The sequence below is a fragment of the Capra hircus genome, unplaced genomic scaffold (assembly GCF_001704415.2).
Source record: "Capra hircus breed San Clemente unplaced genomic scaffold, ASM170441v1, whole genome shotgun sequence".
Taxonomy (NCBI): Eukaryota; Metazoa; Chordata; class Mammalia; order Artiodactyla; family Bovidae; genus Capra; species Capra hircus.
This window is the reverse complement of record NW_017189740.1, coordinates 650,094-676,722: the sequence shown is the minus strand read 5'-3', so window position 1 is coordinate 676,722 and position 26,629 is coordinate 650,094. Positions and strand designations below refer to the sequence as shown.

The 26,629-nt window shown below is 38.7% G+C and overlaps 1 protein-coding gene across 1 annotated transcript in view; it reads right to left on the bottom strand.

The window, feature by feature from the left end:
- The window catches only part of LOC108633300, a 229,102-nt gene that overhangs the window by 50,252 nt on the left and 152,221 nt on the right, over positions 1–26,629 (bottom strand). Inside the window, exons 6-7 of the mRNA XM_018044709.1 lie at positions 22,358–22,440; positions 1,551–1,694 (exon numbers count right to left, since the gene is read on the bottom strand). Of these exons, the coding sequence (XP_017900198.1) occupies positions 1,551–1,694; positions 22,358–22,440 (227 nt within the window). The remainder of the gene's footprint in view (positions 1–1,550; positions 1,695–22,357; positions 22,441–26,629) is intronic.

The window sequence follows — 26,629 nt, the reverse complement described above, 5'->3', positions numbered from 1 at the left end:
TCCTCGGATGCCCTTGGTCTTTAGGGGCTTGCCTTGCTGTGCTGGGATGCCACAGAGCCTTCATCAGGAGCCTGGGTACTCTTTGCCCACAAGCTGTGGTGGGAAGGAGTAGGGCAACTGATGTCAGAGAGGAGGTTGGTTGCAGCAGCAGGAGGACCCCAGAGCAGGAGGTAACTTCCGTCCAAAAATGAAAGCATCACAGTAGGACAATGAAAGTACGCATTGCACATGCAGGCAGTGAAGGTCCTCCTCCCTCCCTCTGCTTGGGGAGAGCTAAACTAGCCAGGCGGAGACTTCCCTCCCACATTCACAGAACAACTGACCTTCTCCAAAAGGTCATGTTCTCACAAACCTCTGGTCTTTTGAACCTCAGTGTTACCATTCTCAAGAATAGCATTTTCCCACACCAAATTCTGAATCTCTAAATCCTATTGTCCTTTGCATGTGTGCATGCTCAGTCACTTCAGTTTCGTCCAATCTCTTTGTGACCCTATGGACTGTAGCCCACCAGGTTCCTCTTTCCATAGCATTTTCCAAGCAAGAATACTGGAGTGGGTTGATATGCCTTCCTCCAGGGGATCTTCCTGACCCAGGAATTGAACCAGTGTCTCCGGCATTGCAGGAGGATTCTTTACCCACTGAGCCACGTGGGAAGCCCCTTGTTGTCCTTTAATTCTTTTTAAATACTGCTTTTTTAAGGTTCCCTCCCCTGGTCCAAGGATGGAGGGAGAACAGAACACAGACATACTGCAACACCACAAGGAGATGGAACAGCAGTGTCCAGCTAATGAAAAAAAGGACAAGAGTATCCTACTTTGTTTGTAACTTCCATGGAGACAAGTGTTGAAAGTTCCCACCCTTTCATGCAAAAAGTACTCTAAGACATGTGGGCTCCTAAGATATACTCCATTTTGCCAAATACCCTAAAGTTAGTTGGGATTCAGGGTGTCTCCTTCCTAAGGCTCCTACAACTGATAAGTTTCTAAATAGACATGACTTAAGGCTACAGAACAAGTCTCTAAGTTCCATTTATCAATATCCTAGGAAGAGCCATCGAGAGGACCTGGCAACGTTTGCTAGACACACTTGTTTCTGAAATGGCAGATTTGCTTAAGAAAATATTTCCATGGCTCATTCCTGGACCTCCTGGCTGTGTTCTTGCCACCTCTGTATTTGCGGAGTTAAGCAATAGTTTCACGAAACCTTTAGGATCAAGGTTTAGTTCTCCCGATATTGTGGCTTCCCTTTGCTTTCTCTTCTATCACAGTACAGCCTTAAAGACCTTGATCTTCTAACTCACCAAGAAACAGCAGGACATCACAGTTAAAAGCATGGTTTTGGAAGCCAATCTGCCTGAGTTCAGCTCTTGTCTCTGACATTACATAACTGTGACATAGAACAAATTACTAAATATCTGCATGCCTCAGTTTCCTTAACCTAATGCTACCTACATCCCAAGACTGTTTTCTTATCATAAGTTATTATAAGCATTTAAAACAGTGACGGATATATGCTACAGGTTACAAAATACTTGTTAAATAAATAAATACCTGTACTAGACCGGATTATTTCTGTCCCAACAACATGGCCCAGCAGGTCATATTGATTCAGTCGAGAGCCATCTTGTGCCACTTCCACAGATTTGTTCTTCCCAAGTGTCCAAGAATAAACGACTTCAGCTGTTGTATAGGCATCTAAGGCAAAAAAAAAAAAAAAGTCAACATGGAAAACAGAAGGAAAAATAAAATGATTATCTTTGATAGTAAACTCATATGAGATTGAAATACAACTCTCATCCCCAAAGACTTTTTAATATGTGGTCTGACTTGAAATGAATTGCATTTATTCATGCTTGTATTAAGTACTTGTTGAATCATTATTAATAATTTACTCTGGACACTACTGCCAACATCGGATTGCAGAAAAAGCAAGGGAATTCCAGAAAAATATCTACTTCTGCTTCATTGAGTACACTAAAGCCTTTGACTGTGTGGATCACAACAAACTGTGCAAAATTCTTAAAGAGATGGGAATACCAGACCATCTTACCTGCCTCCTGAGAAACCTGTATGCAGGTCAAGAAGCAACAGTTAGATCCAGACATGGAACAATGAACTGGTTCAACATTAGGAAAGGAGTACATCTAGGCTGCATATTGTCACCCTGCTTATTTAACTTATATGCAGAGTACATCATGCAAAACGCCAAGGTGGATGAAGCACAAGTTGGAATCAAGATTTCCAGAAGAAATGTCAATAACCTCAGATATACAGATGACACCATGCTAACGGTAGAAAGCAAAGAGGAACTAAAGCGCCTCTTAATGAAAGTGAAAGAGGAGAGTGAAAAAGCTGACTTCAAACTCAAAATTTAAAAAACTAAGATCATGGCATCTGGTCCCATCGTTTATGGCAAATAGATGGGGAAACAATGGAAACAGTGACACATCTTATTTTCTTAAGGCTCCAAAATCACTATAGATGGTTACTGAAGCCATGAAATTAAAAGACACTTGCTCCTTGGAAGAAAATCTATGACAAATCTAGACAGCATATTAAAAAGCACAGGCATCACTTTGCTAACAAAGGTCCATCTAGTCAAAGCTATGGTTTTTCCAGTAGTCATGTATGGATGTGACAATTGAACCATAAAGAAGGCTGAACACTGAAGAATTGATGCTTTCAAACTGTTATGCAGGAGAAGACTCTTGAAAGTCCCTTAGACAGCAAGGAGATCAAAGCAGTCAATCCTAAAGGATATCAACTTTGAATATTCATTGGAAGGACTGATGCTGAAGCTGAAGCTCCAATACTTTGGCCACCTGATGTGAAGAGACAACTCAGTGGAAAAGACCCTGATGCTGGGAAAGATTGAGGTTAGGAGGAGAAGGAGGCAACAGAGGATGAGATGGTTGGATGGCATCACTGACTCAATGGATATGAATTTGAGCAAACTCCGTAAGATAGTGAAGGATGGAGAAGCTTGGTGTGCTATAGTCCACAGGATCACAAAGAGTCAGACACAACTGAGCGACTGAAAAACAACAATAACAACTCTGGACACACAGAAATAAACCCAAAGTGGTCACAGTCTAGAAGACTCACAGTGACTCTCAGTCTTCTGGACTGCCAATAAACCTTTATAAAGTTTTCCTTCTCTTGGAGGATAGAGAGTAGTGGCAAGGGGAGGAATGGTTAAAATATAATCTAATGCAGATGTCACAAATTCAAATGTCCACAGGAGCTACAGACATGTCTTAAATGACCTAATTAAGCTAGCTGTAAGAAAAAATAAACTTCTAGAAATATAGTAAAATTTCTTTAATTATTAATTATTATGGGGTGAGTATATGAATTATGGTAAAAAACCATGTTAGGTATATTTTAAATTAGAATGAAAAATTACAAATTAAAAAAGCAATAACTAATGATTACAATTTTATTTTGAAACTTATAAGTTTAATCTGGTTTAACTTGCAAACCGGAAACCTGCCACCATTTCTTCTGTATCAGGGTATTAATATCAGGTCTTGTATTTGGAATTTCAAAGTCGAGTATGGAACTTAGCACAGATTAATTTTAACAGGGGTGGGGGTAGGAAAATGGTGAGGGAATGTGGAGTGAGGTTTTTCAGTTATAGTCAGTATCTTAAAGGAATAGAGTTGCTTTCTTTCTAGACACAGATCAACTCTTAGAACAGTGGGTTTTATATTTGGGGTGAGCACCATGCCATAATTCAGATATCTAGGATCATTATAAAGGGAAACTGACCGCCATACTGCTCACCCTTTTCATTCATTTTTGAGCTGTTTATTGTTCAAGTCACTCAGAGATCTCCAACTCATGGCGGCAGCTATCATGTCCATAACATGCTCTATTTAAACCTTATACCACAAAGCAAATAACTGCTAGTCAATCTACCAGTGAACGGATATAAATTCTGTATCCCTACAAAACTTTGAAATGTTGGATATGTATTTTGTAACAGTCTGACAAAAACATATGTATTAATTGTGATCTGCTTATATTGTAGTTTTAGAACTATTTTCAATATATTCAATAAAAACATTTCCTTATTTGTATATAGTAGGCCACATGCCCAAAATTTCCTCAGGCACATCAAACTTCTCATTGAAATTATGAGAAAATACACACAACTCTATGGTACTGTTTTAAAATCTGTGCCCTCATAAATGATGAAGGAAAATACCACAAGAAATCTAACTTTTCCACATAATATGCACTGTATATGTTCTCAGTCATTTCTTCAATTCACTGACAAAAATACTTGATTAAATATAAAGCTACTGCTGCAATTTAATCATTTTTATAAATTTGACATCTATAAAATATTTTGATGCCTGTGAAGGTTAATTGCTTAATTGATATATAACTACATTTCCTAGCAGCAACACTTAATGTATACATTCAAATACAAACCTGTTGAAATTTTAATCTATTTAATTGTTTTTTTTTAAATTTCAGTCTGTTTTAAGATTTTCATTGTACATCTTTTAAAATATATCAATTATGGTTCTTATAATGGATTGTATAATGTTGATATCTGAAGTTTTATTTCTTCAAACAAAAGCATACTTTATATGCAAAGCAATTGTGTATAAATATTCATTTTTACTAGGAAATGAAAACTCACAATCTTTCTTGAAATAGTCCTTTCAGTCTATCTTTTATTTATTTAAAATATGTATAGTTATGGTTACAACAATTATGTCACTTTCCTCTTTATTCAACTAGGAGCTCTTAATTCTACCACATGTAAAACAAGAATTTAAGTGAGTTGACTAATGGCAACTGACATTGTACTCTGTTTTTAGTAAGAGAGTAGAAAGTGCCCATCTAAAGAGACAGACGCTTTTCAGCCCCATGTGGTTGTGGCCCTGTGGGGATTTGAGCTCAGTGTTTTCCTATCTTCTGATTTCATAAAATAATAATAATAAATGAATTGGAATTCTGTGTGACATCTCCCAAACTTCAAATATTGGAGGATAATTTTGAAAGTAATTAACACTTATTATGGGCTTCCCTGGTGGCTCAGTGGTAAAGAATCTGCCTGCAATGCAGGAGATGTGAGTTCAATCTCTGGGTTGGAAAGATCCCCTGGAGAAGGAAATGGCAATCCACTCCAGTTTTCTTTCCTGGGAAATCCATGGACAGAGGAGCCTGGTGGGCTGCAGTCCATAAAGTTGGAAAAGAGTTGGACATGACTTAGTGCCTAAAACAACAGACAACACTTATTATGTCAAACAAAGGATATTTGCAAACCACCAACTTGTAACTTAGTTGGACCTAAAAGATATCTAAAGGACACTCCATCCAAAACAGCTGAATACACATTCTTTTCTGTACACATGGCAGTTTTTCAAATAGATCACATGATGGCCACAAAGCAGGTCTCAATAAATTTAAGAAGATAGATATTATATCAAGCATATTTTCCAACCACAAAACATGAATCTGGAAATCAATGACAGGAAGAAAAATGGAGAAAACACTTAAAATATTAAGATAATAAAAAAAACCAATGAGTCAACAGAAAAATCAGAGAGGAAATTTTTTTAAATACCTTGAAACATATGAAATAAAAGCACAATATTCAAAAATCCTACCACATAATTGCACTCAACTCACATGCTAGCAAAGTAATGCTCAAAATACTCCAAGCCAGGCTTCAACAATATGTGAACTGTGAACTTCTGGATGTTCAAGCTGGTTTTAGAAAAGGCAGAGGAACCAGAGATCAAATTGCCAACATTCGCTGGATCATCATAAAAAGAGACTTCCAGAAAAACATCTATTTCTGCTTTATTGACTATGCCAAAGCCTTTGGCTGTGTGGATCACAATAAACTGTGGAAAATCCTGAAAGATATGGGAATACCAGACCACCTGACCTGCTTGCTGAGAAATCTGTATGCAGGTCAGGAAGCAACAGTTAGAACTGGACCTGGGGGGATGATCCTAAGATGGCGGAGGAATAGAACGGGGAGACCACTTTCTCCCCCACAAATTCATTGAAAGAATATTTGAACGCTGAGTAAATTCCACAAAACAACTTCTGAATGCTGGCAGAGGACATCAGGCACCCAGAAAGGCAGCCCATTGTCTTCGAAAGGAGGTAGGACAAAATATAAAAGGTAAAAAGAGAGACAAAAGAGGTAGGAAAGGAGATCCGTCCCAGGAAAGGAGTCTTTAAAAAGAGAGGTTTCCAAACACCAGGAAACACTCTCACTGGTGAATCTGTGGCGAGCCTTGGAACCTCAGAGGGCAACATAACCGGGAGGGAAAATAAATAAATAATTAAACCCCACAGATTATGTACCTAAAGGCAACTCCCAGCAGAGAAGCAGCCCAGACGCTTGCATCCACCACTAGCAAGTGGGGACTGAACAGGGAGGCGCAGGCTGCATTGCTTAGGGTAAGGACCGGGCCTGAATGCCCCGAGGGCAATCTCAGGGAACTAACTAGAGATAGCAACCCAGACTGTGGGACAGCGATCCCGTGAAAAGCCCTAACCTAAGACACCTCCAGGCCCACTCACAGAACAAAGGACTGAGTAGAGCTAGCCGGCTGTGAACCAGTCCATCCCCCGCCAGAGACAGGCAGCCAAGTGCAGCCAGAGAAGGAAGGGGGAAATCACGGCCCCAGAGAGGCATCATCTACCAAACTGCAAGCAGGCTTCATTGCTAAGCAAGACTCCTTGGGATTCGGGATGGTCGACATCCACTGGGAGGGTCTCAGCCAGAGATCAGCTCCCCAGAGGAGACACACGGCACACCTGAGAAGGCACGCCCAGTGTATACTCAGAAAACCAAGAGAGGCTGGGACGGGGGAGGCGATATGTCGCATATCGCCAAGCACCTAAGCTGCTTGGACCGGGGAAGGGCACAAAACGCAAGCCCAATCAAGTCTGCACCTTTGTGGAGTACCAAAGAACCTGAACCTGAACAGCTTAGACCTGGGAAGTGCACTCAGCCCAGGGTCCACATCAGACAGTTCCTGGCGGAGCAACCTAAAGCCTGAACAGTGTAGACTGGGAAAGCACACACATCGTGAGCAGGGGAAACCCAGTGTGGCTGAGACACTGCAAGCACTCCCCACAGATGCCAGTGATATCTGGCATGTTCCTCCCTTCCCCCACAGCAAGGCTGAACAAGTAAGCCTAAAAAAAGTAACCACTACTACCTCCTTGTGTCAGGGCAGAAATTAGACACTGAAGACACCAGCAAACAGAAGAATCTAAAATAAACAGAGGGAACCACTTTGGAAGTGACAGGTCCAATAGATTAAAACCCTGAAGTTAGCACCGACTACATAGGAAGGGGCCTATAGATCTTGAGAAGTGTAAGCCAGATCAAAGAACTATCTGAAACTGAACTAACCCTACACTGTCCACAACAACACCAGAGAAAGTCCTAGATATATTTTTACTATTGTCATTTTTTAATTAAAAAAATATTTTTAAGTCCTCTATTACTCCTTTTATTTTCATTTTTAACCTATTACTTTGCCAAAAAAGACCTTATTTTTAAAAGCAAAATTCATATATATACATTATAATTTTTGTGACTTTGTTTTTTTCTTTAATATTGTATTTTTGAGAATCTAACCTCTATTCTAGATTTTTAATCTTTGCTTTTTGGTATTTGTTATCAATTTTGTACCTTTAAGAATCTAATCTTCAGTACCCATTTTTACTTGGGAGCAAAATTACTGGCTGGATTGCTCTCTCCCCCTTTGGACTCTTCTTTTTCTCCACCAGGTCACCTCTATCTCCTCCCTCCCCATTCTCTTCTCTGCCCAACTCTGTGACTCTCTTTGTGTGTTCCAGGCTATGGAGAACACTTCAGTTCAGTTCAATTCAGTTCAGTCGCTTAGTCGTGTCCGACTCTGCGACCCCATGAATTGCAGCACGCCAGGCCTCCCAGTCCACACCAACTCCTGGAGTTCACCCAAATTCATGTCCATCAAATTGGTGATGCCATCCAGCCATCTCATTTTCTGTTGACCCCTTCTCCTCCTGCCCCCACCCCACCCCCCAGCATCAGGGTCTTTTCCAGTGAGTAAACTCTTCGCAAGAGGTGGCCAAAATATTGGAGCTTCAGCTTCAGCATCAGTCCTTCCAATGAATACCCAGGACTGATCTCCTTTAGGATGGAATAGTTGGATCTCCTTGCAGTCCAAGGGACTCTCAAGAGTCTTCTCCAACACCACACTTCAAAAGCATCAATTCTTCGGCGCTCAGCTTTCTTCACAGTCCAACTCTCACTTTCATACATGACCACTGGAAAAACCATAGCCTTGACTAGATGGACCTTTGTTGGCAAAGTAATGTCTCTGCTTTTGAATATACTATCTAGGTTGGTCATAACTTTCTTTCCAAGGAGTAAGCGTCTTTTAATTTCATGGCTGCAATCACCATCTGGAGTGATTTTGGAGCCCAAAAAAATAAAGTCTGACACTGTTTCCACTGTTTCCCCATCTATTTCCGATGAAGTGATGGGAGCACATGCCATGAGCTTTGTTTATGAATGTTGAGCTTTAAGCCAATTTATATGGAAATAAAAAAAAAAAAACCTCGAATAGCCAAAGAAATCTTGAGAAAGAAGAATGGAATTGGAGGAATCAACCTGCCTGAATTCAGGCTGTACTACAAAGTCACAGTCACCAAGACAGTATAGTACTGGCACAAAGACAGAAATATAGATCAATGGAACAAAACAGAAAGCCCAGAGATAAATCCATGTACTTTTGGACACCTTATCTTCGACAAAAGAGGCAAGAATATACAATGAAGAAAAGACAATCTCTTTAACAAGTGGTACTGGGAAAACTGGTCAACCATTGGTAAAAGAATGAAACTAGAACACTCTCTAATACCATACACAAAAATAAACTCAACATGGATTAAAGATCTAAACTTAAGACCAGAAACTATAAAACTCCTAGAGGAAAACTTCGGCAAAACACTCTCTGACATAAATCACAGCAGGATCCTCTATGACCCACGTCCCAGAATATTGGAAATAAAAGCAAAAATAAAAAAATGGGACCTAATAAAAATTAAAAGCATTTGCACAACGAAGGAAACTATAAGCAAGGTGAAAAGACAGCCTTCAGACTGGGAGAAAATAATAGCAAACAAACCAACTGACAAATAATTAATCTCAAAAGTATACAAGCAACTCCTGCAGCTCAATTCCAGAAAAATAAATGACCCAATCAAAAAATGGGTCAAATTACTAAAGAGACATTTCTCCAAAGAAGACATACAGATGGCTAACAAACACATGAAAAGATGCTCAACATCACTCATTGTCAGAGAAATGCAAATCAAAACCACAATGCGGTACCATTTCACGCCAGTCAGAATGGCTGCTATCCAAAAGTCTACAAGCAATAAATGCTGGAGAGGGTGTAGAGAAAAGGAAACCCTCTTAAACTGTTGGTGGAAATGCAAACTAGTACAGACACTATGGAGAACAGTGTGGAGATTCCTTAAAAAACTGGAAACAGAGCTGCCATATGACTCAGCAATCCCACTGCTGGGCATACACACCGAGGAAACCAGAATTGAAAGAGACACGTGTTCCCCAATGTTCATTGCAGCACTGTTTATAATAGCCAGGACATGGAAGCAACCTAGATGTCCATCAGGAGATGAATGGATAAGAAAGCTGTGGTACATATACACCATGGAATATTACTCAGCCATTAAAAAGAATACATTTGAATCAGTTCTAATGAGGTGGATGGACCTGGAGCCTATTATACAGAGTGAAGTAAGCCAGAAAGAAAAACACCAATACAGTATACTAATGCATATATATGGAATTTAGAAAGATGGTAATGATAACCCTGTATGCTAGACAGCGAAAGAGACACAGATGTATAGAACAGTCTTATGGACTCTGTGGGAGAGGGCAAGGGTGAGATGGTTTAAGAGAATGGCAGTGAAACATGTATATTATCATATGTGAAATGGATTGCCAGTCCAGGTTCGATGCAGTATTCAGGGTGCTCAGGGTTGGTGCACTGGGATGACCCAGAGGGATAATATGGGGAAGGAGGTGAGAGGGGGGTTCAGGATGGGGAACACATGTGCATCCGTGGCGGATTCATGCCAATGTATGGCAAAACCAATACTATACTGTAAAGTAAATATCCTCCAAAAATATAAATAAATACATAAATAAATTTAAAAATAAAAAAATAAAATAAAGTAAAAAAATAAAAAATGAACAGGCCCTGGAACAATAGACTGGTTCCAAATAGGAAAAGGAGTACGTCAAGGCTGTATATTGTCACCCTGCTTATTTAACTTCTATGCAGAGTACATGATGAGAAATGCTGGGCTGCATGAAGCACATGCTGGAATCAAGATTGCCAGGAGAAATATCAATAACCTCAGATATGCAGATGGCACCACCCTTATGGCAGAAAGTTAAGGATTAAAGAGTTTCTTGATGAAAGTGAAAGAGGAGCGTGAAGAAGCTGAGTTAAAGCTCAACATTCAGAAAACAAAGATCATGGCATCCAGTCACATCACTTCATGATAAACAGATGGAGAAACAGTGGAAACAGTGGCAGACTTTATTTTGGGGGGCTCCAGAATCACTGTAGATGGTGACTGCAGCCATGAAATTAAAAGACACTTACTACTTGTAATAAAAGTTATGACCAACCTAGACAGCATATTAAAAAGCAGACACATTACTTTGCCAACAAAGGTCTGTCTAGTGAAGGCTATGGTTTTTCCAGTATCATGTATGGATGTGAGAGTTGGACTCTAAGGAAGCCTGAGTGCTGAAGAATTGATGCTTTTGAATTGTGGTATTGGGGAAGACTCTTAAGAGTCCCTTGGACTGCGAGGAGGTCCATCCTAAAGGAAATCAGTCCTGAATGTACATTGGAAGGACTGATGTTGAAGCTGAAACTCCAATCCTTTGGCCACCTGATGTGGAGAGCTGACTCATTTGAAAAGACCCTGATGCTGGGAAAGATTGAAGGCAGGAGAAGGGGACGACAGAGGATGAGATGGTTGGATGGCATCACTGACTCAATGGACATGAGTCTGAGTAAACTCCAGGAGTTGGTGATGGACAGGAAGGCCTGGTGTGCTGCAGTCCATGAGGTCACAAAGAGTTGGACATGACTGAGCGACTAAACTGAACTGAACTGATTCAAAAATCCATGGGATGCAGCAAATACCAAGAGGGACATTTATGGCAATAAAAGCCTATCAGGAAACAAGAAAACTCTCAAATACACAACCTAACCTACCATCTAAAGGAATCAGAAAAAGGGTGAAGAAAACCAAGAGTCAGCAGATGGAAGGAAATTATAAAGATTAGAGGAGAAGTAAGTTAAGTAGAGACCAAAAAAACCCCACAATGGAAAAGATCGATGAAGGCAAGAGCTGACTTTTTGAAAAGATAAATGAAATTGATAAGACTTTAAGCCACATTCATTAAAAGAGAAGGAGACCCAAATAAACAAATTAAAAAATGAAAGAGGGGAAATTACAATGACTATCACAGAAACACAAAAAATCATGAGAGAATACTATGAGCAGTTATATGCCAACAAATTGTACAACCTAGATGAAATGCATAAATTCCTAGAAATATACACTCTTCCAAAACTGAGTCAGGAAGAAACAGATACTCTGAACAGACTGGTCACTAGTAGGAAATTAAATCAGTAATCAAAAAACTCTCAAAAAACAAAACCCCAGGACTAGATAGTCTCACAGGGGAATTCTACCAAATATATAAAGAAGAATTAATACCTATCCTTTTCAGCTATACCAGAACATTGAAGAGTAGGAAACATCCCCAAATTCATTCTACAAGGCCATTATTACCATGATATCCAATTAGACAAAGACACTACAAAACAGAAAATTATAGGCCAATATCTCTGATTTTTATATAGATATAAAAATCTTCAATAAAATATTATCAAACCAAATCTAGCAGTATGCATAAAAGAACTACATACCATGGTCAAGTGCAAATTATTCTAGGATGCAATCATAGCTCAGTATCCACAAATCAATCAATGTGGTACACCTCATTAACAAAAAGAAGACAAAAGCCACATGATCATCTCAATAGATGCAGAAAAATTTTATGAAATTCAACACCCATTCATAATAAAAACTCTCCAGAAAGTGTGCATAGAAGCAACATATCTCAAAATAATAAAAGCCAGCTGGGACAAACCCACAACTAATGTTATAGTCAATGGTAAAAAGCTGAAAGCTTTTCCTCTAAAATCAGGGAATAAGACAAGGATGCCCAATCTCACCATCTTTATTTAACATAATATTGGACGTCCTATTCACAGCAATCAGACAAGAAAAAAATAGCACCCACATTAGAAGGAAAGAGATAGAAAGGTCACTATTTACAGATGACATAATACTATATATAGAAAATGCTAGTCACCACCAGAAAAGTATTAGAACCAATAAATTAATTCAGCAAAGTTGTAGGATTCAAGATTAATATACAGAAATCTGTTGCTATTCTATACACCACTAAGAAACTATCATAGAAAGGCAAATAAACAATCCCATTTATAATTATATCAAAAAGAATAAAATATGAAGGAATAAGTTTAACCAAGGAAGTGAAGGATCTATATTCTGAAAACTATAAATCATTAATGAAGGAAATGGAAGATCATACAAACAAATAGAAATGTAGCCATTATTTATGGACTAGAAAAGTTAATGTTGTTAAAATGTCCATATTGCTCAAAGCAATTCACAAATTTAACGCAATCCTTAACAAAATACCCATGCCATTTTTCACAGAACTAGAACAAATAGTCCTAAAATTTGTGTGGAAGCACAAAAGACCCTGAAGAGCTAAAGCAATCTTGAGAAAAAAAAATAAAACACAAAGCTTGTGGCATCACCCTCTCTGACTTCAGATTTTATTACAAAGCTCCAGTAATCAAAACAGTATGATACCACACAAAAATAGAAATATAGATCAATGGAGCAGTATAGAAAGCACAAAAATAAACTCATGCACCTATGGCCAATTAATCTATGACAAAGGAGGCAAGAATATACAGTGAAAAAAAGATAGCCTCTTCAATAAGTGGTGCTGTGAAAACAGGCAGCTACATGTCAAAACATGAAATCAGAACATTCCTTCACACTATATAAAAAAATAAACTCAAAATGGACTAAAGACCTAAATGTAAGACTGGAAATCATAAAACTCCTAGAAGAAAACATAGGTAGAGCAGTCTTTGACATAAGTGTTAGCAATATATTTTTGGATTGTCCCTTTAAGCAAAGGAAACAAAAAGATAAACAAACAAATAGGACTTAATTAAACAAAAACTTTTGCACAGCAAAGGAAACCAACTAAAAAACTTGATTTAAAAATATAGAGAAGACCTGAATAGACATTTCCCCAGAGATATAAATGGTCAATAATCAGTCGCATGAAAAGATGACCAATACTACTAATCGTCAGAGAAATGCAAATCAAAACCACAATAAAATATCACTTCACATGAGTTATAATGGCTGTCATCAAAAAGATCCCAAATAATAAATTTGGAAAGGATGGATAGACTTGGAAAGGATGTTGAGGAAAGAGAACACTTCTACACTAGTACACTGTTAGTGGGAATGTAGACTGATGTAGCCACTGTGGAAAACAGTATGGAGGTTTCTCAAAAAACTAAAAACAAAACTACCATATGACCCAGCAACTCCACTCCTGGCAATATATTTGCAGAAAATGAAAACACTAATTTTAAATGATATCTGTACCTCAGTGTTCATAGCAGCAGTATTTGCAATAGGCAAGATACAGAAGCCAACTTAAATGTTCAACAGATGAATGTATATGATACTGTGTGTGTGTGGGTGGGTGGGTGTGGGTGTGTGTGTGTAAAATGGATACTGTTGTTTAGTCACTGAGTCATGTCCAACTCTTTGTGACCAACATGGACCGTAGCCTGCCAGGCTCCTCTGTCCATGGGATTTTCAAGGCAAGAATACTGGAGTGGGTTGCCATTTCCTTCTCGAGGGGATCTTCCTGACCCAGGGACCAAACCCACATCTCCTGCATTGGCAGGCAGATTCTTTACCATTGAGCCACCAGGGAAGCCTAAAACAGGATATTAGCCATAAAAAGAAAGAAATTTTGATATTTGCAACAACATGGATAGACTTTGAGGCTTTTATGCTCAGCTAAATAAGTCAGACAAAGAAAGACACATACTATATGTAATCACTTATATACAGAATATAAAAATTCCAACAAATTAATGAATATAAGAAAACAGAAACAGACTCCCAGATACAGGGAACAAACTAGTGCTTATCAGTGGGGAGAGGAACTAGGAGATGGCAAGATAGGGGTAGAGGATTAAGAGGCACAAAGCACTATGTATAAAGTACATAAATTACAAGAAAATACTGCGCAGCACAAGGAATACAGCCAATAATTTATAATAACTTTAAATGGAATATAATTTATTAAAATATTGAATCACTGTGGTATACATCTGAAAGTAATATAATATTTTAAATTAACTATACTTTAAGTTTTTAAAAAATGAAATAAGGGTTTTAGTCCATAGGCTATAAGGTCTGCAGGCATGACTGAAATAGAGATGACATGGCCAGATGTATGCTCTAGAAAGATTGTTCAACCAGCAGTATGGATGCCTGGTTGGAAAGAATGAAACTAAAGCCAAAACAGTAGTTACAAAGGCCATCACAATGTTTTGTGTGAATGACATTTAGGACAAAATTATACAGTATTAGTGGGATGAATTGAGTGGAACAGGGAAGAGATCTCAGTGGCAGGATATAACTATGGCTTGGCTTCCCTGATAGTTCAGTTGGTAAAGAATCCGCCTGCAATGCAGGAGACCCCAGTTGGATTCCTGGGTTGGGAAGATCCCCTGGAGAAGGGATAGGCTACCCACTCCAGTATTCTTGGGCTTCCCTCGTGGCTCAGCTGGTAAAGAATCTGCCTACAATGCGGGAGACCTGGGTTTGATCCCTAGGTTGGGAAGATCCCTTGGAGAAGGGAAAGGCTAACCACTTCAGTATTCTGGCCTGGAGACTTCCACGGACTGTATAGTCCATGGGGTCACAAAGAGTCAGACATGACTGAGTGACTTTCACTTTCAAGAAAGGAAAGGAGGAAGTCTGAGGAAGGATTCTAGATGACCATGAGTTAATGATGGAATTCATTTACCCATTGGGGAATAGAAGTCTTTCCCTTCAGGCCCTCTTTTTCTTCTCTTCTCCCTGCCTGTCCCACGGGTTTCTTTAAACCTTCAACTTCCCTCCCAGTTGAGTCCTTCTCCTCAATTTTGATTTTTTTTCCCCCTATGGAGGAGCAGACTTAGAGAGGTGTGGGGAATGGATGCTGCAGAAAGGAGACCTATCAGACAATAAGAACTACAGCACTCCCAGAATGGCCCCCTTAACATATATTGTATTGGCTATGATGCCGCAAGCATCTGCTTGCCTTTGGTTGCTTTGCCAAATGCCTCCTTCTGTTACTTGAGCCTTGATATGTGCCAGGCTCCAGGAATATGAGAAGTAAAAATCACTCCTGCCACAACAGCACAAATTAGCAAGAATTCCCTTTGAACTCATACTGTCACTTGCTTGCTTGATTCAGTCACTCATATACTGAGACATTATATTAGATAGTTAATGTACAGAAGTCATAAGACATTTGAGGTCCCAACCCTTCATTGAACTAGTACAGAAAGAAAATATGTAAGTAAATAAAGAAGATAATATCATACAGTGATAAGTGCTATAAAAAATAAAACAGTTTATGAGGTAGGGAGGAGTTTAATTAGATACAGTGATCAGAGCAGATCCCTTTGAGGCGGTGGCTTTTTAGCAGAAAAATGGAAGATGAGCAAAAGCCAGAGTTCGATGGAGAATATTTCAGGCACCGAACAAACAAAAAACAGAAAGTGTAAACTCTTCGGAGTGGGAAATATTCTGCAGTGTTACAGTATTCTAAGAACTGGAAGAAAGCCAATGGAAAGGGGAAAGAGATATGAGATGAGGTTGAAGAGGTTAACAACAACCTGATCACAAGATCTAGACTAAGACACAAAACACAAAAGAAGGTTTCAGAGAAAAAATAACCAGCTTGGTTTGTGCATATTCAGTAAGAATACAAGAGTTCTGATGAACATAACAACTACAGCCTAAGGTTTGGCATACTATGAAACCAAGTGGAAATAAATACTCCATAGCTTTATAACTAATTCAAATACTTAAACCTGTCAAGATTTTAGAATATCCAAAGTTACAGGGTAAGTTATAGGCAAGTATGCATGTGTGCCAAGTTGCTTCAGTTGTGGCTGACTCTTTGCAACCCTATGGACCGTAGCCCACCAGGCTCCTCTGTCAGAGAGTTACTGGCAAATCAGGACAGATTTGGACTTCTGGCATGAGGTATATGTGTTTATGCAGCTACTGAAATGAGCATGTGGCTTTTTTTGTCTTTATTTTATTGATATGATGTATTACATTGATTGATTTTTGGATATAAAGCCAACTTTATATCCCTGGAATAGATCTTACTTGAAGATAGTAGGTAACTCATTTATAGGCTTTTTCATTTGGTTTTTATTTTATTTATTTTGTTGAAGACTTTTATGTCTATAGTCATAAAGAATTCATAAAGAATATTTGTCTATAGTTTTCTTTTCTTGTGATCTTTGGTTTTGGTATCATGGTAATACTGACCTGACTAAATGTTCTTCCTCATCTGTATTATACAAGACTTTGGGAAGACTTAGTATTCATTCTTCTTTAAATGTTTGATAAAATGCAATGGTGGGTCTGGGTTTTTTTTTGTGTGTGTGTGGGAAGTTATAAAATTACTAATTAAGTCTCTTGTTATAGGTCCAATAAAAATGTCTACTTTTTTCTCAGTCACTTCCAGTAGTTTGTGTATTAGTAGCAATTTTTCCATTTCATCTAGGCTCTCTCATTTGTTGACATGTAATTTGCAGCTTGTGTTACTTTATAATCCTGTTTATTGCTGTATGATCAGTAGTGATGTCTTTATTTCATGATTTGATTATTCTCTTGTTTTGTATTTGCGTTTTGTATTTGTATCTGCATTTTGTATTCTCTCTTTCATCAGTCTAGCTAAAGGTTTATCAGTTTATTGATTTTTTCAAAAAAACACTTTTATATTATTTGATTCTGTTTAATGCTTTTCTACTTTCTGTTTCATTTAATTTCACTCTAATGTTTATTATTTTTTCTATCTGCTTGTTCTGAATTTAGTTTGCTCTTCTCTTTCTAGTTTTTTAAGGTAGAAGTTCAGGTTATTGATTTTAGATCTTCTTTTTGATACAGGCTTTCAGTTCAGTTCAGTTCAGTTCAGTTCAGTTGCTCAGTCATGTCCAACTTTTTGCGACCCCATGAATCACAGCATGCCAGGCCTCCCTGTCTGTCACCAACTCCCGGAGACAGGCTTTACAGTTATAACTTTTCCTCTAAACACTGCTTTAAGCTGTATTTACATTGTACATAATTTTCATTAATTTCAAAATATTTTCTAATTTCCCTTATGATTTTTTCTTTGATACATTTTTTTAAATTTAGGAATATGCTGTTTAATTTCAACATATTTGTGAATTTCCCAAATTTCCTTCCATAGTTGACTTTTAATTTCATTCAAGTGAGGTTAGATAACACACTTCATATGGTTCCAGAACTTTTAAACTGACTGCATCTTGTTTTAAGGCCTAACATACAGTCTACCACAGAAAATATTCCATGTGCACGTCAGAATAATGGGTGTTCTGATATTATTTGGTAGAGTGCAATATAAATGCTAATTAGACCCAATTGGTTAGTCTTGTGTTCAAGTCTTCTATTTCTATGTTGATGTTCTGTCTAGTTGTTCTATGGAAGTGGAATATTAAAATGTTTAGTTTTTTTTATTATTATTGAATAGTTTATTTCCCTTTTCTATTCTTATCAGTTTTTCTCTGTGGATTTTGGGTTTCTAGGTGTAATCATCTTTATAACTGTTATATCTTCCTGATGAATTGATCCTTTTTATCATTATGAAATCTTCAAGGCTTCTTCAGAATGGGGGTGAAGAGGATCAGAACATGGTTCTCTTGCTGAGAATCAGCCATTTCTCTTGACTAACACTCCTCAGACTGTTGTGAGCCTTTGCTTAGAGTTTGGAGAAAGTTTATTTTGACAACTTTTGAAAATGTTCTTGTTGCTTTTATGGAAGAATGGATTTTCAGAAGTTCTCACTTTACCGTTCCAGAATTGCTTTCTTATTAGTTTTCAAAGTCAATATTAACTGCCCACTTAATAATTTAAACCACTCTCTCCTTCTTAATATACTTAATTTGCTTCTAGGATAGTATGTTCCCTTAAGTTTCCTCTTACTACACCTGTCCTATCATTCACATTTACTGAGTTATTCTCTTCTCTTTAGCCTCTAAATGTTATAGTGATTCAGGAAACAGTCTTTGACACTCTTATCTACATGCAGTCAACTCCTCCAGCTTTATGGTTTTAAATACCATCTAAATAGATGAAACTTCAATTAAATATCCAGTCTGCAGGCTCAGATGGTAAAGAATCTGCCTACAATACAGGAGACCCACAAACAATCCCTGGGTAGGGAAGATCCCCTGGAGGAGGGATTGGCTACCCACTCCAATATTCTTGCCTGGAGAACCCATGGACAGAGGAGCCTGGTGGACTACATTCCATGGGGTCCCAAAGAGTTGGGCATAACTGAGAGACTAATACATACTAGATATCTTTCCTGAAACCAGACTTACATTCCATATATTCAGCACCCAGAAGCACTAGTTGTGTCCCTTATCAAGCATAAACCCCATCAAGTGTAACCACTATCCTGACTATTGTTTCTACATGTAATTTCCTTCCTGGCATTTATTGGGAAATGTATATATATTTTTGAAAATCAAATAATGAGAAAAATAGTTGAGAAATAAGCAAAATGGAAATGTATTATAATTCTCCTATAAAAATTAAAGCTTAACAACAGACAGGATCATTACTGGATTAAAGAAATCTACTGTCAAGTCAAAGCGAGAACAGGAAATGCTGGCACACTGAGTCAAAAGTGTTGAAATTCCAAGCATCAGCACAGGAATATATGTTGATCTGATCACTTGATTTTGCTTATCACAAGTGTATGCTTATAGCCATGTATACTGCTAATGGTGAATCATTTTTAAACAAAATTTTAAACTTTTTATATTGTGTTGGAGTATAGCCGATTGTCACTCCAGTCTTCTTGCCTGGGAAATCTCATGGACAGAGGAACCTCACTGGCTATAGTCCACAGGGTCACAAAGAGTTGGACACGACTGAAGTGAATTAGCATGCATAGCCAGTTAACAATGTTGTGATAGTTTCAGGTGAACAGCAAAGGGGCTCAGCTATACATATACATGTATCCATTCTCCTACAAACTCCCCTCCCATCCAGGCTGCTAAGTAACATTGAGCAGAGTTCCCTGTGCTATACATTAAGTTCTTGTCGATTATCTATTTTAAATGTAGTATGTACATGTCTATCCCAACGCCCCTAACTATCCCTTCCCCCTGGCAACCCCAGAAACCATAAGTTCATTTTCTATTACTTTTTTATATATTTCATCCAGTAGCAGCCTTATGGTCAGGGCAAAACTTGAATTCCAAGCTGCAATCCATGGCCAGAATTGGAAAGTACCACCAAGAATGAAGGGGCTTCCCTGGTGGCTCAGACGGTAAAGAATCTGCCTGCAATGCAGGTGACCTGGGTTCAATCCCTGGGGTGGGAAGATCCCCTGGAGAAGGGAATGGTAACACACTCCAGGATTCTTGCCTGGAGAATCCCATGGACAGAGCAGCCTGGCGAGCTACAGTCTATGGGGTCGCAAAGAGTCAGACACAACTGAGCAACTAACAAAGATACACACCAAGAATAAAGGAGGTTCTACCCTATCTCCAGAATTTTAGTCTTTTCAATCCTTATTGCTCAACAGTTCTAGGTTTCCTAATTGTTCATGAGGGGAGCATGTTCACTCACAAACAACTCCATCCTACACAGAATGGAAGTAATACTTACCTAACTTGATAGTAAATCCATTAGGACAGAAATCTATAAGCCATCCCTGAGTTCTCTTCTTGTGATATTCTATACCTAATTCATTGGAGGATCCTTTGGGATTGTCCTTTACAATGTATCCAGAATCAGAATCTTATCACTTATGCCACTATCACTCTGATCTGAGCCATCATAATCTCTCAGCTGAAATATTGCAATAACCTATTAACTGGACTCCCTGCTTCTATCTTTCTCATACCTATGTTTAACAGAGTATCCATAATGATTCTTGAAAAAACAAAAATCAGATAATATATCTAAATATTCTAATAACTCCATTTTCCCTCAGAATAAAATTCAAAGTGCTTTACTGTCCATCACCACTGCAGATGACCTGACCCCCTCTTTGATCTCACATCTGGCACTTTGATGTTCTTTAACAAGTCAGATACATTTCTGATTCAGGGTCTTGTCCCTGGCTGTTCCCTATAACTACAGTATTATTTCCACAAATATCTGTCTTGTTAAACCTTTGCCTCCTCAAACTTTCTGCCCAAATGTCACTTTTTCAAAGAAGACTACACTGATTACTTTATTTTAAATTTCAATGGCAATGTCTATCTTCCACCTAGACATGATTGACCCCACCTTATTCTGCAGTACTTTTATGTCTTCTTATGGTGCTTCTCATTTTACAACATACTTTATACTTTACTTTTTAATTTAGTGTTTATTTTCTCTTTTGCCATCACTCTTTCCTCTATATAAGCTCCACAATGGCAGGGTCTTTGTTTTATTCATGGATGCATTCCAAGCTCCTATAATAGAGCCTGGCCCACGGGAGATAATTTGTAAATATTTGACAATGATTGAAAAAAATATGTCACACGTAATTATTTGGGTCTTTTTAAATGAACTTTCTATGTTAAAATACAGAGATAAATATAATTTAGAGATGATAAATATAGACCATGATATATTGCTCCAAGTTCAGTTCAGTTCAGTCACTCAATCATGTCCGACTCTTTGCAACCCCACGGACTGCAGCACACCAGGCCTCCCTGTCCATCATCAACTCCTGCAGTCTACCCAAACTCATGTTCACTGAGTCAATGATGCCATCCAACCATCTCACCCTCCATCATCCCCTTCTCTTCCTGCCTTCAATCTTGGCCAGCATCAGGGTCTTTTCAAACGACTCAACTCTTCCCATGAGGTGGCCAAAGTATTGGAGTTTCAGCTTCAACATCAGTCCCTCCAATGAATACTCAGGACTGATCTCCTTTAGGATGGACTGGTTGGATCTCCTTGCAGTCCAAGGGACTCTCAAGAGTCTTCTCCAACACCATAGTTCAAAAGCATCAATTCTTCTGTCCTCAGCTTTCTTTATAGTCCAAATCTCAAATCCATACATGACTACTGGAAAAACCATAGCCTTGACTAGATGGACCTTTGTTGGCAAAGTAATATCTCTGCTTTTTAATATGCTGTCTAGGTTGGTCATAACTTTCCTTCCAAGGAATAAGCGTCTTTTAATTTCATGGCTGCAGTCACCATCTGCAGTGATTTTGGAACCCAAAAAAATAAAGTCTGCCACTGTTACTCTGATGACTCCCAAATTAAACTTACTCTGAAATTCTTAGTCAGAAACTTACTCAAATTCTCCTCAATTTTGATTTTTCTCATTATCTGAAAATGAGTTATGTATTTAATTATTTTTCTGCCAGATTTACAGCTTCTGGCAAGGGCAATACTCTCTTAAATGGGGAAAATTTCCCATCTCTTACTGTTTATCATTCGCTATAGAGAATTAGATAGAACTATATGAAGATGCACATAGAACAGGCATTTCAAAAATATAAACACCTTCTGTTAGAAGGATCTTGTCTTTAGGAAGCTATTATTGTGTTTTATATTAGCTCTCTCTTGGCTTGTCTTATGGATAATTTAGGAAACAGATGTTAATGTTTCAACCTAATGACAAAGAAATTAGTCTAAAATGGTGAAATAACGTTTGCTTCCTAAAATAAAAACTCTATTAAAGGTTAAATCTCCTCCTGATCAGTTAGTACTACTCCATCCCACTCCCCTTCCCCACTTATATACTAGCCCAAATTAAAGGTTTCAGCTTTTGAAATTACTAAGGGGCAGAATAAGAACTATGTCATTTTGGGGGGGGGAGGGGGCGAAGATCAGAAAACAGAAAGTAAGAAAATACATACAGCTTCCAAACTTCAGTGGGCAGGCATGCACATCCATAGGAAAATCTTCCAAATGCATGGGACACTCGGCATGAATTGTTAACCTAAAAGGAAGAACAAAACATGACATTAAGCTAAAATGAATGGTATTAAACATGGAGCTCAGTTCCCACTCACCAGCAGTGTAGTGCTGCTAAAAAAAACAATAATTTGTTTGTTTAGGTTCACTGAGATCTAAGATTTTATGAACACAAGGGATGGATTAACTGAACTAGAGAGCCTCTCAAAGCAGCATTCAGTATTCAGATTTTTAGATCAGATATGAATCCACTTTACCACCTTTAGGAAAACAAATATCATTTATTTGCCCTAGCTGAGCTCCCTTAGCTACCTCCCCACCAAAGAAGCATGGAAACACCAGGTTCTGAGTCATTCAGTCCTGATAGCAGTTTAATTGCATGTGTGAGTGTATGCTCAGTCAGTCAGTTGTGTCTGACTCTTTGAAACTCCATGGACTGTAGCCTGCCAGGTTCCTCTGTCCATGGAATTTTCCAGGCAGGAATACTGGAGTGGGTTGCCATTTCCTTCTCCAGGGATCTCCCCACCCAGAGATCAAATTCGCGTCTCTTGCATCTCCCACATTGGCAGGCAGATTCTTTACCACTGCACCACCTTGGAAGCCCAGCAGTTTATTTCTGAAATAATTCTCCTCAGCAGGCTATCGTGTGAATTAAAAAATTTAGAGACTGCACTGGAGAGGAAGGATGTGTAGAAAGGATATCTTTAACCTGATAATAAGCACAAAAGATGGTTCTGCTGAAGGTGATTCTTGGAGCACACATACACACATCTGCATATTCATGTATACACACAGCAGCTGGTGAGAAAAAAAATTACAAAGTTTATGGAGGACATCAAACATCTTAGAGGTCAAGTATGAAGAACTCATGTGCTCTTAATAGGGACAACACATAGGAGAGACTGTTCGTGGATTCCTCAATGGAAATCTGGATTGGGTAAGACTTGCCATACCCACATACTCATTTCCTGGCATTACTCTGTCTAAATAATCAATTCCAAAATTTCCCGTCTTTTTCCTTCATTTATTTTGAGCCTCAACTTTCTTTGTCCTAGGAAGTAACCTGCTATGTGGAAATGGGAATCGCACAGCAAAAATTCAATTATTTGACAGCTAACTCTGATGAGCTTTTTCTAGCTAACCTGTATACCTCCTGGTTATACTGGATTCAATCCCTGCCATCCTTTTAAGAGTTTTAGGTGGCCAACTGGAGAGAATCCTATCCTAGCTAACTGTTAAACTTGATAAATGTGTACCACCTCATAAATGATCACAGTAGCAGTAATGGATACTGCTCAAAGCAGGCTGACTAAAGCAAACATTCTCAGGTGTTTATTAGCAAGAACTCTAGGCTGAAAGGCAGAAACCAAGTGTGTGCCCTTTAGCAAATATTTACCCATCTCTTATTTTCCATTTCCTTATCTAAACAGTAAGAGGTTAAAACTAGATGGGAAGTATCCTTGCAGCTCTAACTAACCCCTTGGATATTTATAAAATTTCCCTTGTGTCTTGGACAAAAGCTCAATTCTCAAGTCAGCCTGCAATATCCCATCAATCTACTCTTTATTCTTAAGGCATAAGTAGGGAGTTTTATGACGCAGAGAACCTGATAAAGAGAAATATCTTTCATTGAGAAGCCTGTTCCTGTTGGATACATAAAAGACTTCATGAGGGCTTAATAAAGAAAACTGTGTTCCTTTTCTCCACTTATATTAGTATTTCCAAGATACTGACTATTATGAGTAATGCCAAGGGGAAATTATGTCTACCCTGTTGTCCTGAGGGCATGGCAAATATAACCACAACAAATAGATTATCAAAGCCAAGATACAAAAGGTACTGATTTCTGTTTAGGAGCAGAACTGAATTATAATAGCTTTCCTATTTTCATTCCCATCCACTTTATACCCATTCTACCTAAGCACAGAGAAGTAATGATAAAGCAGATGTCGGCGGGAGTAGGGTACTTCGAAAGCCAGATTATGCTGTGGTCTTTTCACTGGTACTTAAATGCATCCTAATACCTTCTCTCCTCCTTGTTACAACTTTTAAGACCCCTTCAAGCTTTTTATGCAGCAGAAAGCACCCAGACTAAACTTAGGCTAATATACTCATCACCACAATCTGTGCCACAAAATATCCATCCTCTTCAAAACTTTGCTTCTACCCTCTTTTATTATTGTGTTGAAAGTGAAAGTCACTCAGTCATGTCTGACTCTTTGCGACCCCATGAACTATACAGTTCATGGAATTTTCCAGGGCAGAATACTGGAGTGGGTAGCCTTTCCCTTTTCCAGGGGATCTTCCCAACCCAGGTCCCCCACACTGAAGGCAGCTTCTTTACCAGCTGAGCCACGAGGGAAACCCTATTATTATGTTATTAAATTAAATTATTATTTTGTGACAAAACACTTGACATAAGATCCACCCACTTAGTAAATTTTAAGTGTTTAACATAGTATTTTTAATTCGCCCGAATAGATATTAGTCCAAAGAAGACATACAAAATGGCTAACAGGGACTTGAAAAGATGCTCAACATCTCTACTCATCAGGGAAATGCAGATTAAAACCACAATGTGATATCAATTCACATCTGTTAGAACAGCTGTCATCAAAAAAGATAAGAGATAACAAGTGTTGGTGAGGATGTGGAAAAAAGAGAATCCTCCTACACTGTTGGTGGGAATGTAAATTGGTACAGCCCCTATGGAAAACAGTAGAGAGGTGCCTCAAAAATTAAAATAGAACTACCACGTGATCCAGCAATCCCACTTCTGGCTCTCTGTCCAAACAAATTGAAATCAAGGTATCAAAGAGATATCTGCACTCCCATGTTTTATTGCAAAATTACTCACAATAGCCAAGAGATAGAAGCAAACTAAATGTCCACTAACAAATAAGTGGTTAAGAAAATGTACATACATACAATGGAATATTATCCAGCCTCAGAAAGAAGAAATCCTACCATCTGCAACAACACTGATGAACTTTGAGGACATCATGCTAAGTGAAATAAGGTGGACAAAGACAAATACTGTAAAATTTCGCCCATGTGTGAATCTAAAAGAGTCAAATTCACAGAATTAGAGAACAGAATGGTGGTTGCCATGAGCTGGAGTGAACTGGGAGGTATTAGTGAAAGGGTACTAAATTTCAGTTACACAAGATGAATGAGACTTACAGATATATGAGACAGCATATTAGAAAGCAGAGACATTGCTTCGCTAACAAAAGCCTGTATAGTCAAAGCTATGGCTTTTTCAGTACTCATGTATGGATGTGAGAGTTGGACCATAAAGAAGGCTGAGCATCAAAGAACTGATGTTTTCAAACTGGTCCTGGGGAAGACTCTTGAGAGTCCCTTGGACAGCAAAGAGATCAAACCAGTCAATCCTAAAGGAAATCAACCCTGAATAGTCATTGGAAGGACTGATGCTAAAGCTGAAGCTCCAATACTTTGGCCACCTGATGTGAAGAGCTGACTCATTAGAAAACACCCTGATGCTGAGAAAGATTGAGGTTAGGAGGAGAAGGGGGTGACAGAGGATGAGATGGTTGGATGGCATCACTGACTCAACGGACATGAGTTTTAGCAAACTCCAGGAGACAATGAAGGACAGGGAAGCCTGGCGTGCTGCAGCCCATGGGGTCACAAAGAATCTGACACAACTTAGCGAGTGAACAACAACTAGTCTTCAGTTGGCTTTTCAAAAAAGGTCCAAGACCCCTCAAAATGTGACAATCAGATTACAGGAACTGAGTCCCAGCCAAGTTTTGTTCTGTTTTGATTCCTATGCAGAGAGCAAACAGGAAGTAAAAGGCAATATAGGAAATCATTTTCTTTGGGGATGAAAGATATTGATGGGAATACAGATGGAAGGAGATGTGTTTAAGCCCTTCACACATGCATATACATACCCACACCCTCCTCAGGTATTCGGAGAAGGCAATGGCACCCTACTCCAGTACTCTTGACTGGAAAATCCCATGGACAGAGGAACCTGGTGGGCTGCAGTCCATGGGGTCGCTAAGAGTCGGACACGACTGAGCGACTTCACTTTCACTTCTCACTTTCATGCATTGGAGAAGGAAATGGCAACCCACTCCAGTGTTCTTGCCTGGAGAATCCCAGGGACGGGGGAGCCTGGTGGGCTGCCGTCTATGGGGTCGCACAGAGTTGGACACGGCTGAAGCGACTTAGCAGCAGCAGCA